We start from the raw sequence: 22,685 nt of genomic DNA on the forward strand, positions 1-22,685 counted from the left end.
CAAATTTCACATGCCATGGACCCAAGGGACTTTTCCATATTGATTGTCCTCTTCTGGACACTTCCCAGCTTTTCAATGTCCTTCTTAAAATGGCACCCAGAACTTAAGACAGTATTTCAAAAGATACCTGAGGATTTCTGAGTATATACTAGTTATCACCTTCCTAATTCTAAAAGCTCTTAATGTAGCTCAAGATTGTAATACCTTTTTTGGCTACAAACCACACTTAATCATACTGAATCCAGGGTCCTGAAAAACTCTTGAGCCCTTTCAGAACAACTGTTATCTGTATGTAGTTCTGTCCTATCTAATAATTGCATATGGGTTTTAATGTGTGTATATGTGATAGTATAGTATAGTGTGTATATGTAATAGTAATATGGAACTGGCATTATATATGTGTGTGTGTGTGTGTGTGTGTGTGTATACAGAGAGAGAGAGAGAGAGAGAGAGAGAGAGAGAATGCATTAGCCTTATCTCCTTATTAATTAAACCCATGGGAGCTGTTTGAGTAAGCAATATTAAAGAAAAAAGATAAGAGGTCCCAAGGCAAAAACTTGGAAGATAAGCCCAGTTATGGAACATTATATGTATTTAGGATACAGCAAATGAGATTTAAAAAATAGGCAGGAAAAGAACAAAAGAACAGTATCACAAAAACTCAGAATATTTAAGAGGAGACATGAAAAGCTTCAAAAAGGTAAAGGATCAAAATCAAGAAAATGCTATTAGATGTGATGATCAAGAATATATGGGCAACTTTGGAGTGAACAGCTGCAGTGAAATAATGAGGTAAAAAGCCAGAATGCAGAGGGCTACCTGGCAAGTAGAAACTTGAAGGGACAATGTGACCAGTCTTACACTGTGGCTGTAGCCTGCTATGGGGGAGGATGAAGTGGTGATTGGGAGAATAGCTAAGAGAGCATGTGTGTGTGTAATGTCATATATTATGTGTATATAAATATATATGTACACACATATAAAAATGTTTTATATATGTATGTATGTGTATACACACACCTACATATATATATTGGGTTGTATATAACATATATATATCCATTATCTATATCTATATATTTATATATCCCTATTTAAGATCTTTGATGGCAAGGATAGTTTGATATTTGCCTTGGTTAGCCATAGTATTTAGCATAGTACTTGTTATATTGTACTAGGTACTTAATAAATGTATATGGATTGATTAAACAGAAAAATAAATCAATATATATACCAATAAGGGACTTTAAAGAGTGACTAATCTGTATATTTTAAACTAGATCTATTATTAAGTGCACAAGTTGCAATATTGCCACTTACAATAGAATCTATTCTTCCATTTTCTTATCTTTTATGGACTGAATTAGAGGTTTAAACTTAGCCAAGTCTTTCAAGTCTTTTTTTTCATCTGTCATACTTAAAAACAAATTAAAGAAGTTTACCTATTTTTCCAAAGTTGACTCTTTATGTGAAGAAATGTGATTTCAAAAGAGGGAGATGGGCAAGAAAAAAAAAATTTTTTTTTTTTGGTTTTGGTTTGTTTTTTTACCATGAAAAAAGTGTCGTAAATATATTTCAACTTACCCATGTATTAACTACTGGCAATTAACTAAATGTTATTCAGTAAATGATGCCCTATATCCCCTGTAACATGTATTTGCATTTCTTAGCACATGTCAAAATGCTCACAAAGTACAATCTTTAGTATTGTTCAGACAAGCATTTCATTTAATCCTGTCACATCAGAGAGTTCAGCCACCAAATTTCTTCAATAATGACAAGCTACAAGAAATAGTCTTGTCAGTTAAAATTACAAACTCAGCTTCTGTTGGGAGAACCTATAATTCTCTAAACCTTCCCTGTTTTAAAAATGTTTTCTTTGTATTAGTTTGGATCACCCTTGACTCAATGAGAAAAATCAGAAAAACAAAGAGTTAAGGATATAACTTTTTTTACCAGCAAATTAGACTAATACACAGTACATTAATGTGAATTCAAATATCCTTGCTATACTTATGTATATAGATATAGATTAAATGAAATTAACAACATATTTGTAAAGTACATTGAAAAATTTAAAATATCAACATGTTAGTATATACTTTTCATGTCATATGACTACTAGTTGTGCACATTTGTATACAAGTTATAAGACTCTGGAGAAGTAGTAAGGGGTAGTCCTTGGTATCAAAAATAAACTGAGTTGAACCTCTCTTACTCAATATTTAAAAATTGAGCATCTGAGGATCGAAACAATCATGGCATAATGTCCTACCTTAGTGTTGTAAGAATAAGATAATGATTGTCAAGTGTTTTATAAATCCAAGAATATTATCTAAAAGTCAGTTATTAGTAAATTATAATATTCTTTAATCTTTAAATTTCCACAAGAGAAAATACAATAAGAAAAGGCAGCGTGGCATAGTGGACCAACTTCCAAGTCAGGAAGACCCAGATTCCACTACAATTCTTATACATACAGTGCTGGTAGTGAATGATCCTATGTAGGTCAATTAACCTTTCATTGGCCCAAGCAACTACCCTGAAGCAGAAGTCATCAAAATGCAATTACAAAAAAAAACAAAAAAAAACACACACACACACACAAAAATGCAATTACAAATCTTCATTTGTAGAAGGAGCTCCTTACTAGGAGTTCACTACATTAGGAGAAATGTCGTCGTTGTTTTGCCCCATCCAATTCTTAATGACCCCATTCGTGGTTTTCTTGGCAAACAAAACAAAACAAAACAAAACTAGAGTGACTTGCAATTTTCTTCTCTGATTCATGTTACAAATAAGGAAACTGAAGCAAATAGGTTCAGGCTCACGCAGCTGGTGTCTGAAGCCACATTTGAACTCAGGAAGATGAGTCTTCCAGATTCTAGAACCTGCATTATATTAACTGCATGACTTAGTTGCCAATTGAGATCATGGCTACAAGTAAAGAAGCAAAAAAACAAATTTCATAAGAAGAAAAGTTTCAATTTAATGTCAGGAGAAGTTTTCTACTAATTAATGTGTAAAAGCAGATTGAGTTCCTGGAATGGAGGTCATCAAATCAAAGCGGGATAACCAATCACTAGATATAACGAAAATTATTCCTTCTCAGGTATAAGTTGTACTAAGTGGCCTCTGAAGTCCACTCCATCTGAAATTCTTTGAGTTATGAATTTGTTTAATCCCTTCTTCAAAGATTTCTAGCAACCAACTTCTTACCTTGATGGACTAAGTACAAAGTGAAAAGTAGTAGTTTTCCATTTACAAAAATCATTTGATTTCATAGTGCGAGTTTGGCTCTAATTCTATTACTTTGAGATCTCAGATGACAAAGTCAATATTCATTATCAACAAGAATTTTGATATTATAGAGAATTCTATTTTTTCAATGTTTTAGTCTATCAGCTCCTTCTTAAATTTCAGGTTTTTTTTTCCCTAGTGCTTATCCTCTACAGAAAAAGTTATAACAATCTCTCACAGCTGAATTTCTCTTGGCTCATATGGTCACCATATTAGTTCAGGACCTCACTATTTCTCACCTAGATTATTGAAAAAGCCTCCTAGTTGGCTCATTGCCTTATCTCTTCTCTCCAATCTATCTTCCATACTGCTGCCAAAGTGATAATACACTCTGATGTCACTCCCTAGTTCAAGAATTTTCAGTGGTTCCCTATTGCCTCTAAGATAAAATAAAAATACCTCTTTTAAAGCCCTTCGCAATTTGGCTCCAGACTACCTTTGTAGACTTATACAGTTCTCCTCTTGAAGATTCAGCCAAATTAGAGTTCTTGATGTTCTTTACACACAGCATTCCACCTCCCTTCCCATCTCACATTTCTGCAGAATCTATTACTGTCACCAACCCTGGAATCCCCTCTTTGACCTTCGGCTCCTAAAATTCTTTCCTTTGAAACTCAGCCCAAGCATGTTGTTATTTGTCCATTTCTAAAAAGGACCAATGACATCACTGGATAATGTCTTGACTTGCAAGTGAATTGGATTTAAGTGAGATAGAGTTGTGCAAAGTCATCAAACTCCAGGAGCAAAACCCAAATCAAAACAACTATCAATGGCCAGGGATGCAGTGGATGACCTTGACATTTTCAATTACTGACCAAGCTCTAAATGCTCCACAGCATCTGCTTTCAGCCACCTTCACAATCATTGTAACAAATCATTCTCATCTGCCCATGAAGGGAAATCTCCATATGCTTGGGATAGACACCCCACTGAGCCACTGACAGGTTTAGGATTTATTGGGGTGTGGTCACTATGCATGTTACAGCAACCAAATACTGTTTCATTCATTATCTAGCCTTTATAGCCATTTTCTGGCTTTCTATATATGGGCTTATACGATTTGCCCCAGATTCTATGCCCTCCTCACACTAAGCTGTCTGAAATGATTTTGCATATATGTTTTATCTATGTATATGTTATTCCCTTAATAGAATGCTTCTTCAGAACTAGTTAGAATTCTTTTCATTTACCTTCATAACTATATCTATTCAGTGCTTTGCCTTGCCACAGCAAAGCCTTAAGAAATGCTCATTTCATCTGATTAATTTCCTCAGTTTTCTAACTTGCAAGTCTCAATAATACAAATCAATATTTTCTGTGGTATGATTTTTTCCTGTTGCATAAAACCCCCACTAAAGAAGTAGATACTATACTAGGTGCTTCAGTTATCCGGGGGATTATTTTAATATTTGAAATATATTTAATTTGTAATATTAATTACTAGTTATATTTTATATTAATGATATTAATTATTAGTAATACTTTACATATGCTTACAATTCACAAGGCAGTTTTGCATATATGATCTCACTTGCTTATTTCTTCTTTGCCTGTCCTTTGGACCCCAGAACCCCACTAAGAGTAGAAAAATTGATTTGGAATAATCACACACCATCCTGACTGCATGAGACCACATAGTTGATGTTGAGCATGAAGTTTCTTCCAGATGTCTCTCATAAAACATTCAGAGTCCATATGTCCAATTATTTTATTTGTGCCTCAAAAACAAAAAAAAAAAAAAAACTTCAGCTACAAAGAATAAAATGGGAAAATTTATTCACAAAATTGGCTTTTGTGAGGCCCCTCACACTAATTCAGCCTTCCCAATATCATGTATTGTAGTTCCTCTCTTCCAAGTCTAGTATCTCTATCTTTCCATTCAGAATAGCTAAGTTTGCCTATAAGATAGCAAACATGAAAAAAGACAATTTCCATGTAATCTTCTTATAATCACAATATCACTGTAGCAGTCACATCTAAGAACAATCCAAGCTGATTCAACTCTCAGTTTACTGAGGTCCATAGAGGAAAGCTGAGAAGTTAGAGTACATAGTGCCAGGTTTGGAGTCAGGAAGACTGATTGTCCTAGCCTCAGGCATTTAGTTGTGTGACCCTGGAGAAGTCATTTACATTGTTTGCCTTAGTTCCTCATCTGTAAAATGAGCTGAAGCAAGAAAAGTCAAATCACTGTAGTATCTTTGCCAGGAAATACCCAAATGGGGTCACAAATACTTAAAATGATAAGAAATGATGTGAGATAGTTAGACACTAAGTTTTAATAAGTTTCAGTTGATTTTTGTTGAATTTTAGATGATATAGACTCAACATTAATTGAGATTAATATTTAAGAAGGTTAGTAAAGGTAAATTATTTTGTGAGTATGACTGATTTTAGAGTAAAAACCACTATAATCAGTCATCTTCACAAAATAATGTTGAACATGTCAAAGATGTTTGGTCCTTAGCTAGGTAATACAGGATAGAGTCCTAGATTTTGGAGTTAGGAGGACCTGAGATCAAAGCTTGTTTCAGATATTTAAATAGTTATATGACACAGTTATGTGACACAATAGTTGTATGACACAACAAATAACTCCAAGGCTCAGCCTCAGTTTCCTTATCTGTATAATGGAAGTAATAGTAATATCTGCTTTACAGGATTGTTGTGAGGATGTACTTTGCAAAACTTAAAGATATATAAATACTTGTTATTATTTTCCCTCAGCATATTTATGTTTATATATGTTCACTATTGAACATAAATATCTAATTTTATATATCCATACACATAGGCATACTCTTTTGTTCATAAAGAAAGAACTTTAAAAATTTTCCCTTGGGAACATGTTAAATAATAGAATAAGAATATAGACTGAACCTGTGATTTTGCTGGTGTAGGAAACTCCAAAATGAAGAAACTTTCTCTTGCAAGGCAGATTTTTACCTTCTGTATAAATCAGTATAATAGAGTTGCCTACTACATCTCAGGGATTTCCTATGGGCTGGATAGGATGTCAGTTTTGTCATAGGTGGAACCTGAAGACAAGCCTTCCTAGCTTGGTAGCTGGCTTACTATCCTCTATGCAATACCTTAGAATCAAATTAGAATCCTTGTGGCAAATTGCTAAGTGCACAGCACTTAATGCTTCAAATGAAATAAATTGTAATTCTATGTCAGCCTCCTCTCAGTAATAAAAAAAAAAAATCACTGCTTTGGACAAGAAATCCTTTTATTAAGATTTTCGAATGTCTATATTCAACACCCATGGAATTATGTTGCATGATTGTAATTGGGAGGAAAAATAACCTTGTTGTATGTATTGTTTTCTCACACTTTGATGTTCATCTCTAAACATTTTACTGAAAAAGAAGAAAGAAATTTTCATGGAGTTACTGTTGAAGTGATTTAATGCACAAAAGAACATCCCCAAAACAGAACAATTATTGGTCTCATTAACAATGAAGCACTGCAAGTATATGGGGTGATACCTCCCCTACCACTAAATAGGAACATATGCTAAATAAATGTGAAAGGAGGTGAGGACCTTAGGATTTGATGAGTATCCCAAAGTTTTATACAACATTCATAATATGGCTTATCCCACAGCAATAATATTCTGTGATTCTTAAAGATGGATATTATATTTATTCTTATTATTATCAGTAGGTGTTATTCCAGAGTTATTTGATGAATGACAAAAACAACAACAACAAAAACCCCACAGTGAGTAGTTTGTAAATTCTAAAGAGGTAGTTTTGCCAATACAAAGGTGAGGGCTGGGGAGAGAACTGTGGTGCCGTTCTTTAACTTTTCCTCAATATTTGCAAATGTTCCATTTATGTTCTGATTTTCTACTCTGTGTTAAAATTGGAGGGGGCTGTTATTTCTAAAGTCTGAAGCATAGAAAACAAGAATCCACAACCAATTGATCACTCAATTACCTTATGAATAATAGCTCAGGGAATCTCCTGAGAGATTCCTCTGAGTCCCAGGTTTGAAATGACATATATTAGCTTCACCAAAACTTGCTAGGATTTGTGACCTGACCAGCAGTGTCCACAATTTAGCCATTGTCCCCAAATTTCACTGGTGGTCTGAGGATGATAACTTAAAAGGTCTGCTATGGTGACTTGAGTCAACCATAAAAGTACCTAGTGCTAGGCTTGAGATTACTTCTATAAGAAAAAAAAAAGAAAAGAAAAAGTAATTTCCCCACCTCTCACCTGTCTTTATCTGTGAAGTTGCATGTCTAGAAATTGGAGTTAGTGCATGCAGTTTCCCATGCTCCAATTGTGTTTCACAAAGGAGTCATAACAGACTTACAACTTAAAGGGAGGTTCCTTAAGGGGAGAAATAACTCTGGATTTTGTTTCTTATTTATTTATTTATTTATTTTTTGCCTGTGATTGCCAGATGCCTGTGCGCTATTTAATGGGTGGGTCAGGAGGATTAGGCACATGTTGAAAATCCTGGGTCATTTGACAACATACCAACTGATCCTAGCCTTCTGATGAGAAATAATATTCCAGAACATTTCAAAGGGCAACAAAACAGAGAAAAAGTATTCAAAAACTACAGGAAGGGGGGGAAAAGCATTTCCTAGAAGATACATGTAAAAACCACTAGAAATGAAGTGACAGAACATTAAGCAGGTATACTTTGTTACACATAAGAAAGCATAAATATACAGTAAATAAGTAGATATTAGACTCAGCATATGTACACATCTGATCACCCATGAAACGAGGCAGTCATTCTTGGAGCATATCATCAGCTAAAAGCAGCTCTACTATACAAGTGTTTCAAGGTAACAGATGCTGAGAACAACATAGATTAACACTAAGTAAATATTCATATACATTTACCTCTGGAAAATGCACGAGATGCAAATCAAAGGTCAGAAATGAAATAGCACTTCTACCTCTGAGTAGATTCTTTCACATAAATATGCACAAGTCCATTGTCTATGTGTGTGTTGGTGCCCTGCAGCCCACTGCCCACAGATCTTCCATGCTGCCTGGCACTGGGGCTATTGCCCTCACAGACACTGAACAAATAATAACATCTTCTTTCAGCTTTACCTGCTCTCACTGATGCACCCTCAGTGTACTCCTGTCTCCGCAGGCTCCCGCTTAAAATTAAAATATAAATAACACCCCCACCCCATCCCCATCTCTCCAAACTTGTGGGGTTCTTTCACTTTCACAGGTTACTTGCAACCAATACTGTCAAAGCAGCATAAAGGCAGTGCCCTGGTGCATGCTGGAGCTGAGCGGAAAGAGAGCGGCTTTGTGCACTTTTGCAAAATAAAACTAAACAAAACAAAAACCCATTAAAAAAAAAAAGAAAAAAGAAAAGGAAAAGAAAAATGTCCTTCTTTATTGGTTTGCTCTGTCTGTAGCAAGGAAGACGCTGTGTTGCTCCTGTGCTCTTTCTATTAACTTCCTTTTCTTCTTCTTGTTCCTCTTGTCCTTTGTCTTTGGAGTTCTCTTCCCTAGAAAATATTGGGGGGTGGGAATGGGAATGGGAGTGGGAGTGGGGGGAGAGAGAATGATGGGATAAAGTTAGAGGAAGTTTTCTCAGTCAAAGTCAAATCCAAACAATTTAGAATTTTGCACAAAAATCCATCTGGAAAGCATCACCTGAGGAAAAACATCTGGGGATAGAAAATTGTCCACATTAGACAGTATGATAATAATTTGCTAAATTGGATGTTCTGTCTAGAATAGATGGATTTATCTTCCAGTTCAAGGGAAATGATAAAACAAAAATTTCTCATTGACCCATTCAGTTTTGAAAATATCATTATGCCATACACATGAAAAGGTCTGTTTATTTGTTTTTGTTTGTTTCAGGTCAAATCTGTGATTTAAGTGAGTCTATTCATTGGTGATAAGTTCCAGGAAGAAACTTTTTTTTTCATCAGTCAGGTCAACACCTCTTCTGAAAATTATTGTTAGAGTATTGTCTGATATATTGAGAGACTAAGTAATATCTTTTGTAGACTTATACAGACTTTATGTGACAGGGGCAAAAGAAGTTGAACTCTGCCTCACTCTAAGGACAAATGTGTATTTAATCTCCCCACATCTTTTCCTCACACCAAGTTTAGTATTACAATCTTCCAATCATACTCATCATTTAACTATTGGTCCATACTTCAACAGACAAAGATGACAAGCAACTGTCTTAGAAGTTCACAACAGTGCTTCCATGTCCCTCTCTCAAATCCAAACAGAAAATATTTTTTGATGAGACAGAAGATGATCATGGTGATGACAGCAGCTAATATTTACATATAAGATTTGCAAAACACTTGATTTTTATAATTTTTTGATCCTCACAACTCTGTGAAATAGCTATCATTATCCCCACAATGCTGATGTAGAAATTGAGGCTGAAAGGTTAAGTGATTTGCTGTATGGAAGTCATGTTACCTTTGAAATTTAAGTAAAGGTTAAACTGAAGCCCTTCTTTGAGCCAGATAACAGGAATAAACTGCCTGCCAATAAATAGGTCAATGACTTGTCTTCATTTATGTCAAAGATTCCTAGCAAAAATACAGTTCTCTTTCTATACATTTTAAGGAGTACAGAAGAACAGAACATAGATGACATCATAAGACTTAGGGCAACCTGATTGTCTACAAAGCTGAAGTGCAGGGCACAAGAAGATTGTTTGGAAGTTTGGTAATGACCTAGCCATGATACCTCTCTTCTCTTCCTAAACTAAGAAGTACTCATTATTTGATTGAAGGAGCAAGATGGTAGCCATACTTTTAGACAGCAAACCAGACATCCTTGAAAGATAGTTTGGTGATGTAAAGATATTAGGTCTGATTCTCTTTCATTCGAATATAACACCCAAGTCAGTTAAATTCCTTGAGGCAAAAATAGATCAGTGATTAGCAGCTGGATTAGACATGGATTTCTAAACTTAATCTGTTAAAAGCTAGCTGAATTCTGATCTAAGTTCAGAGACAGAGAACCATTGCTTAAGGAGTTTCAGGACAAAAATAATTAAGTGTAACTACAATCAATAAATAAATAATCCAGGATCAATTCAGTCTTCTTAATCACACAATTAGTAATTATCATCATTATCACTAACATTTATGTAATAGTTTAAAGTTTCCAAAACACTTTACATATAAAATTTTATTTGATTCTCACAACTCTTGTGATAGGTGGTATAATTGCTCCCATTTTACCAATGAGGAAACTGAGGCAGAGATTAATAAATTGCCTATGTCATAGGCATATGTATGTCATACAGCTGAATCTGATTCAGGATTGAAACATAGATCTTCCTATTTGAAAATCTATCATTCTATTTTAGTTGGTTTGACCCAAGTATCAGATTATTCTCATTAGGTCCTAGTAACATAGTACATTAAGTATTTTCACAATTGTCCTTAAGCTTTCAAATAGGAATTGTGTTAAGTGTTCTAATTCCAAATCTGGTACAAGTTTTCAAGGTTACTTTGGGAAAAGTAACTTTATACACAATCCAAAGAGAATTCATTATTGTGTTCTTGTGTACCAAGATATTATTGTACTTTTCTTTTAAATACCCATATGCTTAGACTTCTTTAACACAAGAGATTTTACACTCCTAAGTGTCACCAAGAGGATACCAAAGAAGTCAACAGGTCGTGAAATAACCTCAGGCTACCTACATATTTAGAATTGAGGTTTCAAAAAGGAAAAATCATATTTCCTCTCAATGAAACCTGGCATAAAGTTTAAATACTTCCTCTTGTAATCAATTATATAATGTTATTTAATGACTGAATCAAAGAAGTTATACTTTTGGCTAGGCTGAAATGACCTTGAATAAAAAGAATGAAGTTCAATAACCTTGGGTACTAGAGTCTTGGCAGAGATTTCATTTATAGACAAAAAACTCGAAGTAATCCCAAGACTATCTTTAACCAAGCGATAGTAGGAAAAAGGAATGTCAAAATCTAACTGGTATGCATGCCTAAACCCCCCAAAACTGGATAAATCTTGAAAGACATTATAAGGAATTAGTTCTTCTTTGGCTTGATGGGACTAATGCAAATTCTTCCTCCTAAAAGATTTTAGCTACAGGACCTAGAGAATTCAAAGAAAAAAAATCTTATTGTCATAATGATAGCTTACATTTATAAAGTGCTCCCTTCCACAACACCTAAAGAAATTAAGATGAACATTTGTAGCCATCATGGCAACAAAATGTTAAGAGCCAAATACATATTCCTTTTTTCTATAACCCACTAAAAAAAAAAAAAAAAACCTCAACATCATACCAACATGATATTGAAGGCTAGAATACTGCACCAAAGCAAATAACAGTGTTTGATAGGATAAGTCTAAATTCTTACTAGAGTTTAAAAAAAAAATACCTTTATAGGCATAGAAGAGAGAGATGTAACTTATTAGTAGAACTAAAAATGATTGACATTTCAGACAGGGAAGGAGGGAGGGAAGAACAGAGGGAGGAAGAAATATAAGATTAGAAGTTGATAATTCTGTTCTATTCCATCCTCATATTCCATATTCAAATCATATTCCAGAGTACTGTGATCAATTTGGGGTACATTTTGGGAAAGACATTGGAAAGAGTACCCCCCCAAGAAGGTAATCATAGTAATGAGTTTTGAAATCCTACAACATAAGAATCAAATATAGATACTGGCAATGGGAAATGTTTAGCCTAAAAAGAAGCATTTAATAGGTACATAATAATCAATTTCAGTATTTAAAGGTCTTTCACATTAAAGAGGGATTTGACTTCCTCTCTTTGGCTCCTGAGGTTAAACCTAAGAGCAATGAGTTAGGAATAGAATGAAGGACAGAGAAGGTTTACAAAAAGGCAAATTTCATGCAAATTAAGACAACTGTGAGATAACACTACACACCTGTCAGATTGACTAAGATGACAGGAAAAAATAATGATGAATGTTGGAGGGGATGTGGGAAAACTGGGACACTGATGCATTGTTGGTGGAGTTGTGAACGAAGCCAACCATTCTGGAGAGCAATCTGGAATTATGCCCAAAAAGTTATCAAACTGTGCATACCATTTGATACAGCAGTGCTGCTACTGGGCTTATACCCTAAAGAGATACTAAAGAAGGGAAAGGGACCTGTATGTGCCAAAATATTTGTGGCAGCCCTGTTTGTAGTGGCTAGAAACTGGAAAAATGAATGGATGTCCATCATTTGGAGAATGGTTGGGTAAATTGTGGTACATGAATGTTATGGAATATTATTGTTCTGTAAGAAATGACCAGCAGGATGAATACAGAGAGGACTGGTGAGACTTACATGAACTGATGCTAAGTGAAATGAACAGAACCAGGAGATCATACTTCAACAACGATACTGTATGAGGATGTATTCTGATGGAAGTGGATTTCTTCAACAGAGAAAATCTAACTCAGTTTTAATTGATCAATGATGGACAGAAGCAGCTACACCCAAAGAAAGAACACTGGGAAATGAATGTGAACTACTTGCATTTTTGTTTTTCTTCCCGGGTTATTTTTACCTTCTGAATCCAATTCTTCCTATGCAACAAGAGAACTGTTCAGTTCTGCACACATATATTGTATCTAGGATATACTGTGACATATGGAACATGTATAGGACTGCTTGCCATCTAGGGGAGTAGTTGGAGAAAGGAAGGGGAAAATCGGAACAGAAGTGAGTGCAAGGGATAATGTTGTAAAGAATTTTTTTTTCAAAATAAAAAAAGAAAAGAAAACTTACCACAATAAAATTAAATATAATGTGTGTATACAAACACACACATGTATATACATGTATTTTTTGTATTTGTATAACATATAATATGTGCTAATATAATAAAACCTTCCACTTCATCATAAAGTTTTAAAATAATATTTATCCTTATTGATAACAATAAAATGAGTTTTTAAAAAGAAAAAAGGCAAATTTCATTTAATATAAATGTAGTCTGCCCTTCCCTTCCCCTATTCTTTACTCTTGATGTCCAATTAGATACTTTGGTTTCTGGAATTTTTATAGATAATAATACTCTCCAAAACATGCATCACATCCTTATGTATTACATTTTTTAGTACTCAAGTCATATGATACACAATTCTTAAAGCAGACTTTTAAACATAAATTAAAAAGAACTCTAAGTGTAATGCTGGAGAAACTGAGGCAAGATAGAGATTAGAGAGTATTTAATAATTTATTTAAAGGGAGAGATTTACTGGGACCAAATGGATCCATGGTTTGGTCCCAGGGCAGAATGAGATTATCATCTCCAAGAATCCAGCAAATAATGTGAGTTCTCAATGACTTAGCTACACATGGCTCAGACTCAAGGGGTAGATTGAGGCAGGGGCAGAGTCCAGATGTTGAGAGTGGGAACGGGACTCTGACAGGGTGGAATTAGCCACCTGAGATGGGGGAGGTATCTTGATAAGACGTTATCTGACATTCCGATAGCTTGAGATGGGGAGAGGCATTCTGATATCTTAAAACATAAGATCTTTTATCCTTATCAAATATTCTGATATAAAGAAGGAGGGGAGGTTTTGCAGAACTGAGCTTTTAGCTGATAATTATAAACTGAAGCAGAGAAACTGAATCAGGACTGAGGATAATTAGGGAAACTGAGTCAGGGCAATAAAAGAGAACTGTGGCATAACACAATCAGCATTCCTTCATGTATTTTAAGTTTACTTCTATACACATACATAGACAATCATATCCTATGAACATATTCAGTGAGATGAATGACCTCTTTTCCTTATGCAGTCTGGCTGAGAAGCAGAGTCTCATAGCCATTGACTTTAGGAAACCTGGATGAGAAAACCACAGAGATCTTCACATTATTGGTTTAAAATCCTAACTATAAGAGCTGAAGCAAACTTTACTGTTGTCAGCCGAGAAAGTTGATTAAGGAATACTGTTAATGTGCAATTCCTCCCAGTAGGGAAAGATTTACTAATGAATAAGGAACACATCTGACCAGATTATATACATGCAAGTAATGTGTTTTTAGAGCACATATCAAAGAGTATGTCTTTTCCCTGGCATTAGGTCTACTATTGCTGTCACCATGTTATTTTCTGTTGGTCTTTCTTCTGAAGGAAGAGTTAAGAGCTGCTCTGCATTGAATTGCCCAGCTAGGTTTTGCTTTCTGCTCCTCCAAGTTGGTGGTCAATCCTGGCTCTTTTCAGGATTACTTAATACCTTGCACAACACTCACTAGTAGGATGTTATGCCGTGTTTCAACTCTGAACAGCTTTTAGTCATAGTCACCATCCCCTGGTGTCGTTAGCAGGCAGTGTGATCAAAAGGTCTCTTTCTTTGCTTCTGTCAGCTTGCTGCTCCTTTAGTTTCCTCCTGGGCCTGAGTTACACTTCTCAAAAGAGGTTCTTTTCAGAGCTACCGGAACTTTGTCCTTCATATATCAGAGGTGGTGGACTTAGTAAATCTTTCCCTACAGGGAGCAACTGCACATTAACAGCATTCTTTAATTAACCTCCTCAGCTAATACCAGCAAAGTTCACTTCAGCTCTTATAGTCTGGATTTTAAACCAACAGATAATAAAGATCTCTGTGGTTTTTTCATTCAGGTTTTCTAAAGCCAATGGCTATGAGATTCTCTGCTTTTCAGCCAGGCTACCCAACCAAATTATAGAAGCCTATAAGTGAGATTAGTTGTCTTTGAGCTTTTCTTCTATACCTCTATTAACTACTACTCTTCTACTCTCTCTCTTTTTTTTAGAGAACCCTGCTGTGTTTGATTCTTTTTGATGCCTCCCCCCAAAGCTCTTAAACCCTTTAAATGACTTCATTACCCTCCCTCTAGGGATCCCAGGATGATAGTTATTGACAGGAAATCAGTTTTAAGATTTCTCATACCCTTCTAGTTGCCCTTTCCCTAGGGTTCTACTTTCCCAAATAGAAAAGGAATTAAGTCCTTGAAGAAAACATAACTTATGCAGAGGTCCTGTGTTTTCACTGGCTGTTTCTCCATTCCTGTAATTCTCTCCTCTCTTATTTGTGCATACTGGATTCTTTCATTTTCTTCAGTTCTCAATTATAATCTCACCATTTGAAAGAAGCTTTTTCTAATCCTCCTTAATTCCAATACCTTCTTTTCCCTTTATTTTCAATTTATCTTGCATATTGCTTGTTTGTATATAGTTGATTGCATGTCATCTTGTCTCCTCCAGGAGAGTGGGAGCTCCTTGAAGACAGGAACTGTTTTTTTTAACCTTTCTTTATATCTTTAGTGTTTAATGTAGTACCTAGGATAAAGGAGGCTCTTGATATATGTTTGTTGACTTACTTGGCTGACATACTGAGATAAAAAAATAAAAATAAACAAATGAGATAAACAAAAAACCCCAACAAACTAAATCTCATTCCAATAGGCCTTCCGCTCTATTCAGTATAGCAACCACTGGAGAATTTCAAAGATTGGTTCTGTGAAAATAATAATTATTATTTTGATTATGTACTTCCAAGACACATTATGATCTTTCTCCTAATTTCCTCAGCAATACAAAATTATGTCTCTTCAGATGTCTCTGCATAAGCAAAGACTTCATTAAAAATTAGAATTGTCCAAAAAACAAGGAATCATGAATCTTAGGGTTGGAAGGATCCTTATGTTCTGTCATATCTGACCCTTTGTAACATCATTTGGGGTTTTCTTGACAAAGATGCTATAGGAATTTTACATTTCCTGCTCTAGTTCACTTTACACATGAAGAAACTGAGGCAGACAGAATTAAGTGACTTGTCCAAAGTCACACAGCTAGTTTCTGAGATCAGATTTGAACTCAAGAAGCTGAGTCTTCCTGCCTTCAGGCCAGGTATTCTATCCACTATATCACCTAACTGCCCTGGTCCAATTTATACACAAAACAAATTCCCAATAATCACATACCTAAAAAACTGTTATCCAGTTTCTGCTTAAACACCTTCTAAAAAAGTGAAACTCAGTACCCTCCTAAAGCAACCATCTTCTAAATGTTGGGGAAATCTTATTGGCTTCTTTGACACATTTATCCATTGTTCCTGATTCTGTACTCTGGGATAAAACATAAAAAGCTTAATCACTTTCCTTCTAATATTTAGTCTTCATATCTTTGAAAATAGTTATTTCCCCTAGAGACTTCTTCAGACTAAATATGCCCAGTTCCTTCAATCAATCTTCATATGATATGAACTCAAAGCCCTTCATATTGCCTATATTGACAATGGGATTAAGGAGGATTAAGAAAAGTTTCTTGCAAATGGCAAGATTTTAACTGAAGCTTAATGAAAACTGGAGAACCCATATATATACCTATATTGCTTTCCTCTGGATACCTACAAGTTTATCAATTTTTTTTTTCAAACACTGATGCCTAGAACTGAACACAATACTCCAAATGAGGTCTGATGTTGGTAAAATATAATGGGATTATCACTTCTCTGTTTTTGGCAGCTCTATAACACATTATTATCATTATTATCATGATAGTAACAAAAATAATGACAGTAATAACTAACATTCATGTAGCACTTTAAAGTTTGCAAAGTGCTTTACATATGTTACTTCACTTGATTCTAGTAACCCTGTGAGAATAAATGTTATTATTTTCCTTTTTAGACATGAGGAAATGGAGGTTGAAAGAGGTTAAGTAACTTCCCTAAGGTCACCCAGCTAGTCTGTATCTGTGATAAAATTTGAATTTCAGTTTTTATGACTTAAGTCCAAACATCTTTGCCATTGTATGCCCTAGCTGTCTCTTAGTCAAATGAATTCCATAGGAGGTTAAAAATCTTTGCTCATCAGAATCTTCAAATAAAGACCACTTATCGCGTATATTGTCCTCTTGTTCAGGGACAGGTTGGACTAGATAATTCCCACAGATCTTTCTAAGGCAAAAATATGTCATTTTAAGATCTCTAAGTAATTTAACCTGGTGAGATACATGGCTAACAAATTCAATATAAACTGGAAATTTTGAAAAGCATGTGCTGCAGGATAGCCCAAGTAGCAAAATCATCAGTCCCCTCTTATACACAGTGAGCATGTAGTAGCTTGTATTCAATAAGCCCTGTATTAACTGCCTATCATAGGGCCAAGAAATATGCCAGGTATGAAGGATAAAAAGGCAAAAATATACTCAAAAAGATTACATTATAACAATATTCCAATAAGCAGGAGACCCAAGATCTAAGATCACTTTAATTGTGTGATCTTTGGCAAATCATTTTATACCTATGACCCTCAATTTATAAATTTATAAAATGAGGAAATTAAGCTAGCTGGCCTACCAACCTCCTATCTATCTCTGCATAATCACTAGCAAGGCCATCCTAGGTCTATCTTACTTCTAAAGTAAGATAGACCATAGCTAAAGGGCCTTTGCTCTCAATTCATAACCCAGTGAATCCTAGTCTAATAGTCTCTAAAGTTCTGTTCAAAAAAGAAGAAAATCTAGATTCTCAAAAGATAAGTGATTTTTTGTGTTTTCATGATTCATTTTCGCTTGGCACAAATAGAATATAGGCCAAGGAGAAGGTTCTCTCCTAATGTCAAATGCTCTTAGTTTACTGGGCAGTTAATAAAAGCCCAGGAACATGGGAAGTTCAGATGAGTTACACAATACAGAGTACAAAAGAGTCAATTTGAAAATGAATGGGCCAGATGCTATACTAAGAATATGCATCAATTCCTTTAGGGCACTATAAAAATCCTTCAGTCTGTTCTTTGGAAAAGATTGTTTATTAACACTCCATTAGCCATAAAGAGTTAAAACATCTCTAACATGAAGAAATTTACTCTCTTCTTTGGAAGAAATCAGAACTGATATTTCTTATTTAGGCTAAAAAATAAAATTTTTAAACTGAGGAAAATGTTTTTATTTCATGGCCAAAAGCTTGTTTCATAAAGAGTTACAAACTTTGTCAGATAACCCTAATCTAATTCTGTGCTTCATAATTTGAGATAAATGAACTATTGCCCAGAGTAAACACGATGGCTACAAAAAGAGAAAAAGTAACATTTCTTTTTTATATGACACTACATTAAAATAATGAGAACATGATTGTGTTCCCATATTAAATTATAAGGGTCCTTGGAGTTAACTTCTGCTTTTCATTAAAGTCTGGCATTAATGTCACAAATGGCATTTTGCCATCTTTAAATCTAGTTAATCCTACCCAATGAAACCTCAGCCTAACTGATCATTAATCAAAGCAGCCTTAAAGTTACAACTATTTAGTAACACTATATCTAATGACGAGACACACCTAATAAGGTCAAAAAGATGAAATACTTAACACAAAATGGCATATTTAAGAGAAAATGGTTTCAATTACAAGAATTTTACCAAGTTTTCCTTAGTTCTATATTTTATCTTACAGAGCAAAACAGCTCAAATTTAAAAAAGGATAACCTCACTGGCTCTATTTTTTACACCTCATTAGATGAGAGTTTTCAATAATAAATTTATGAAGCTAGGAACTTCTTTGAATGACAAATTGAAGATGATGATATAAAAATAAATGATAGTGTCATTAGGTGAAAATATTTATTTTATTGATATCAAGTGCTCTATTTGGAATCTTTAATTTATTGATGCCATCCAATAAAGGCAATTTTTTTTTACAGATTGCTGCAAATTTTGTAGAAGAAAGTTTCTTTTGACTAACAACACATATAAGTCATAGAATATTTAAAACTATCTGAAAGGAGATTCAAAATTCAACCATTTGCTCAGTCATTATCTTGATATAATTTCTTTTCCAAATATCAGGTTGCCTGGGGATTTGTGATAAATGTAATATGGTATAAAAAGGAAGCTATTCCACATTTCCATCCAGAAGTTCACATCACAGCGGATACCTGAGTTGAGTAGTTATAAAAACGCAGTGTTCCAACTTCCACCCAGCATTGCTTCTTAGAAAAAGAGAATAAAATCTCTTTATAGCTAGGATAATTCCTATAATTTGTATGGTGCCAGCTTCCACTATCAGTAAAGAACCTGGACTCCAATTTGTAACTATGAAAATCTTCCCAAAGGAGCTCATTTCAAGTGTACCACCCTTTTAGTTTTCATAAATTTATACTAGCACCAAGGAGTTAAGATGGCTACTCAGGATTTGACTTGTATTAAGTTGCAATTAGAGTAACATATTTTGTGGTCCTAAGGAGGTTATTACTACTTCCCTAAAGACACAAAGATCCTGAGAAAAATGTAAAAATAACTGTAAATAAAACATACAAAAATGCTTTCACACTCACACTTTCCCCAAGCAATATCAGATTTGCATATACTTGGATTTCAAGGGGGAAAAAACTCAACTTTAATAAAACAATAAAAATAAAGAAGTCCAATATTTATTTGAGTTTTCCTTTTATGATATACTAAAAATATATGGTAGCAGTAATATTCAAATATAAATGTGTGACTCCATGTAATTTACATAAAATCTGTTGTATTCAGAGAGACTCACAAACACAGTGAAAATAATTTCAAGTGTTTCTGCTTATTTTGAATGCTTCAGAATCACCTGATATGGCTAACAATAAGTCTAGTTTGATAGCTCGCTGGCCCATACTATTTTTGTCAGGAAAAAGATGGTAGTCTTATTCATTTGTTTTTTTGCTTCATATTTTCAGGTTTAGGATTTTTCTGATACAGAATATATAAACTTAGTCTTCATATATACATGTATACACTTTATATATAAACATATAAACTCACTTGCCACATTGGTATTTCTAATGTCCAGTTTTGATCATGTTACTCTCCCCTGCATCAAGAGCCTTAGTTTCTCCATATCACCCCACAGATAAAAAACAAACTTTATACATTTACAATCCTTCCTAGTCTGTTTCTAACATTGTTTCAGATTGATTCAATGTTATAATGACTACCCATCATCGCCATCCCACACCTCACTACCACCCTCACACATGGTATTTCAAACAAATGAACCTATTTGTATTTTCTGTATATGACATGCCATCTCCCTCTCACAAGCCTTGTTGCACAGGATTTACCCCTTCCTTGAAATAATGTCTCTCCTTACTTCTTGGAACATCTGTATCTAGATTTATAAGTTTAGTTGAAGAAGCATCTCCTACAAGAAAAACCTTCCTTTTACTTCTGTTCTTTAGTGCTTCTCTCACCCATTCCTAGCCCCTGTTACATGTGAGAGACAGACAGACACACACACACACACACACACACACACACACACACAGAATTCATTATTTGTGTAACTTCCTTGTGACAATTTTTCATTCCTTTGTAAGTCCTTACCTGTGAAAGGAATCTAAATAGAAAGAACAGAATCAAGAGGAATTAAAGAAGAACAACCTAGGGAAAAGGATTCAAAGACAAGGAAACTGACAAGGTAAGTAGGACAGGGTAAATAAAACAAAATAGCTAAAGCTAAAATGATGGGGGGAAAAGTAGGGCTTGTCAAGAGGACATAGAATGAGGAAAATGTCACATAGAAGAAAAAAGGTAACTGAACAAATGGAGCTAAAACAAACAAGATGGCGTTCTAAAAAAAAAAAAACTATATTCTGAAAATCATATAGTTGAAGCTCAATCAATTAGAGGAAGGAACAGAAGTGATTTCTTCATTTGAATATAATGCAGAGTGATTAGAAAAAATGACAAAAGTCATTTCAGAAAAGAGACTACAAGCCTGGTTTGAAAGTATGGAATCTGTATTAAATTCTTTCTCCAATTCACAAGCATTTATAATTAACGCTGATAATTTCCAAAAGATAATATCAATTTCATAGTCTTAGATGATAATTTTATCTTTCAAAAAATACATTAAACAATAAGGAAATAGTCAATATTAGGCCTTATTCTCATGGAAAGAGGGAAAATGGTGGCTGGAACAAAAATGACAGAGACATTTAGGGAGAATAAGTAATCATGCTTGCCTAAAGTTTGGAAGAGAAGAAAGATAATCAACATTTGACATGTAACCTTGGGAAAATAGATTTCAGAAGACTCAATGGAATGATGACTAAGATTTTATGGACTAAAATTTCACAGGGGAAGTTATCCTAGGAAGGATGAGAAACTCTTTAAGAATGAAATTCTGAAGATGGAAAGGGACACAGTTCCAATAAGGAAGAAAAGTTGGAATTGATTGAAAACACCAACAAAAATGCACAAATTGTTCACCAACAAACATATTTTTAAAAATAAAAGGAAATAAGCAAAAGAGGGAAGAAATGGGAAGGTAACACAAGGATACATGTCAGAGCATGGTATGGTATTGTTAGAATAAGTGTCAGGTATTCGAAATCTAATCTGGTAATGAAAATTAAAGATATTTTTTTTTCTTTCTTTTGCCTTAAAGGTAAAGAAGAGAGAGAAACCACAAGCCTATGTCCCTAAAAATCAAAAAAAAAGAGGCAAAGTATCCATAAAGACAAATATTTGTAGCAGCTCTTTTTAGAGTGGGAAAGGTCTGAAAACTAAGAGTATGTCTATCAATTGGGAATTTGCCCCCCAAATATGGCATTTGACTGTAAAGGAATGTCTTATAAGAAATGATAAAAGACGTTTTAGGAAAAACCTGGGCAAATTGCGTTAACTAATGCAGAGAAAAGGGAGGAAAAACCAGGATAATAATTTATACAGTAAAAACAATGTAAAGATAATTTTGAAAGACTTAAGGCTCAATGATGCAATAAGCAACCATGATTCTAAAGGTCTAAGGATGAAGAATGTTATCTATCCACTTCCTGACAAAGGGGTGACAGACTCAAAATGAAGAATGAGATTCACAGTTTTTGAATGGTCATTGTGGGAACTTGTTTTGATTAACTATGCATATGTGTTACAAGGGTTTTAATTTTTTTAATGAGGTGTGGATGATGGAAAGGAGAAAAAGTAAATGCTTGTTAATAGAAAGAAAAGAATTGGGATAGAAGGATTACTAACATAACAGAAATAAGGCAGAGATTCTGAATTCTTATATAGCTTTATTTTTTCATTTTCAGGTAAGGAAAATAGCCATTTTACTGGAAAAGACGGAACAAAAATGACTATCCATTATCCCAAGGAAATCACAGAATAGGGAAAAGGATCCACAGGGCAAGCATGTTTATAGTAGCTCTTTTTGTGGTGGCAATGAATTGAAAAAATGAGTAGATGACCAGCAAGTGGAGAATAGCTAAATAAGCTTTGTTATAAGAAAGTAATGGGATATTACTGTTCTATAAAAATGATGAACAAGCTGATTTTAGAAAGGCCTGGAAATATTTATATAAATTGATGCTAAGCAAAACAACTAGGACAAGGAATAAAATGAACACAGTAACAGCAATATTGTACAATGATCAACTAGTGATCCATGGCAATCAATGAACTTTGG

At 34.3% G+C, this 22,685-nt stretch overlaps 1 protein-coding gene across 1 annotated transcript in view; it reads right to left on the reverse strand.

Annotated features, from left to right (window-relative positions):
- Positions 1-6,689: 6,689 nt before the first annotated feature.
- Positions 6,690-22,685, reverse strand: part of RSPO2 (R-spondin 2) — a 262,417-nt gene continuing 246,421 nt past the window's right edge. The window contains exon 6 of the mRNA XM_051970983.1: positions 6,690-8,794. Coding sequence (XP_051826943.1) covers positions 8,679-8,794 — 116 coding nt within the window. The 3' untranslated portion in view covers positions 6,690-8,678. The remainder of the gene's footprint in view (positions 8,795-22,685) is intronic.

This window comes from Antechinus flavipes, chromosome 1 (assembly GCF_016432865.1).
Source record: "Antechinus flavipes isolate AdamAnt ecotype Samford, QLD, Australia chromosome 1, AdamAnt_v2, whole genome shotgun sequence".
Lineage (NCBI taxonomy): Eukaryota > Metazoa > Chordata > Mammalia > Dasyuromorphia > Dasyuridae > Antechinus > Antechinus flavipes.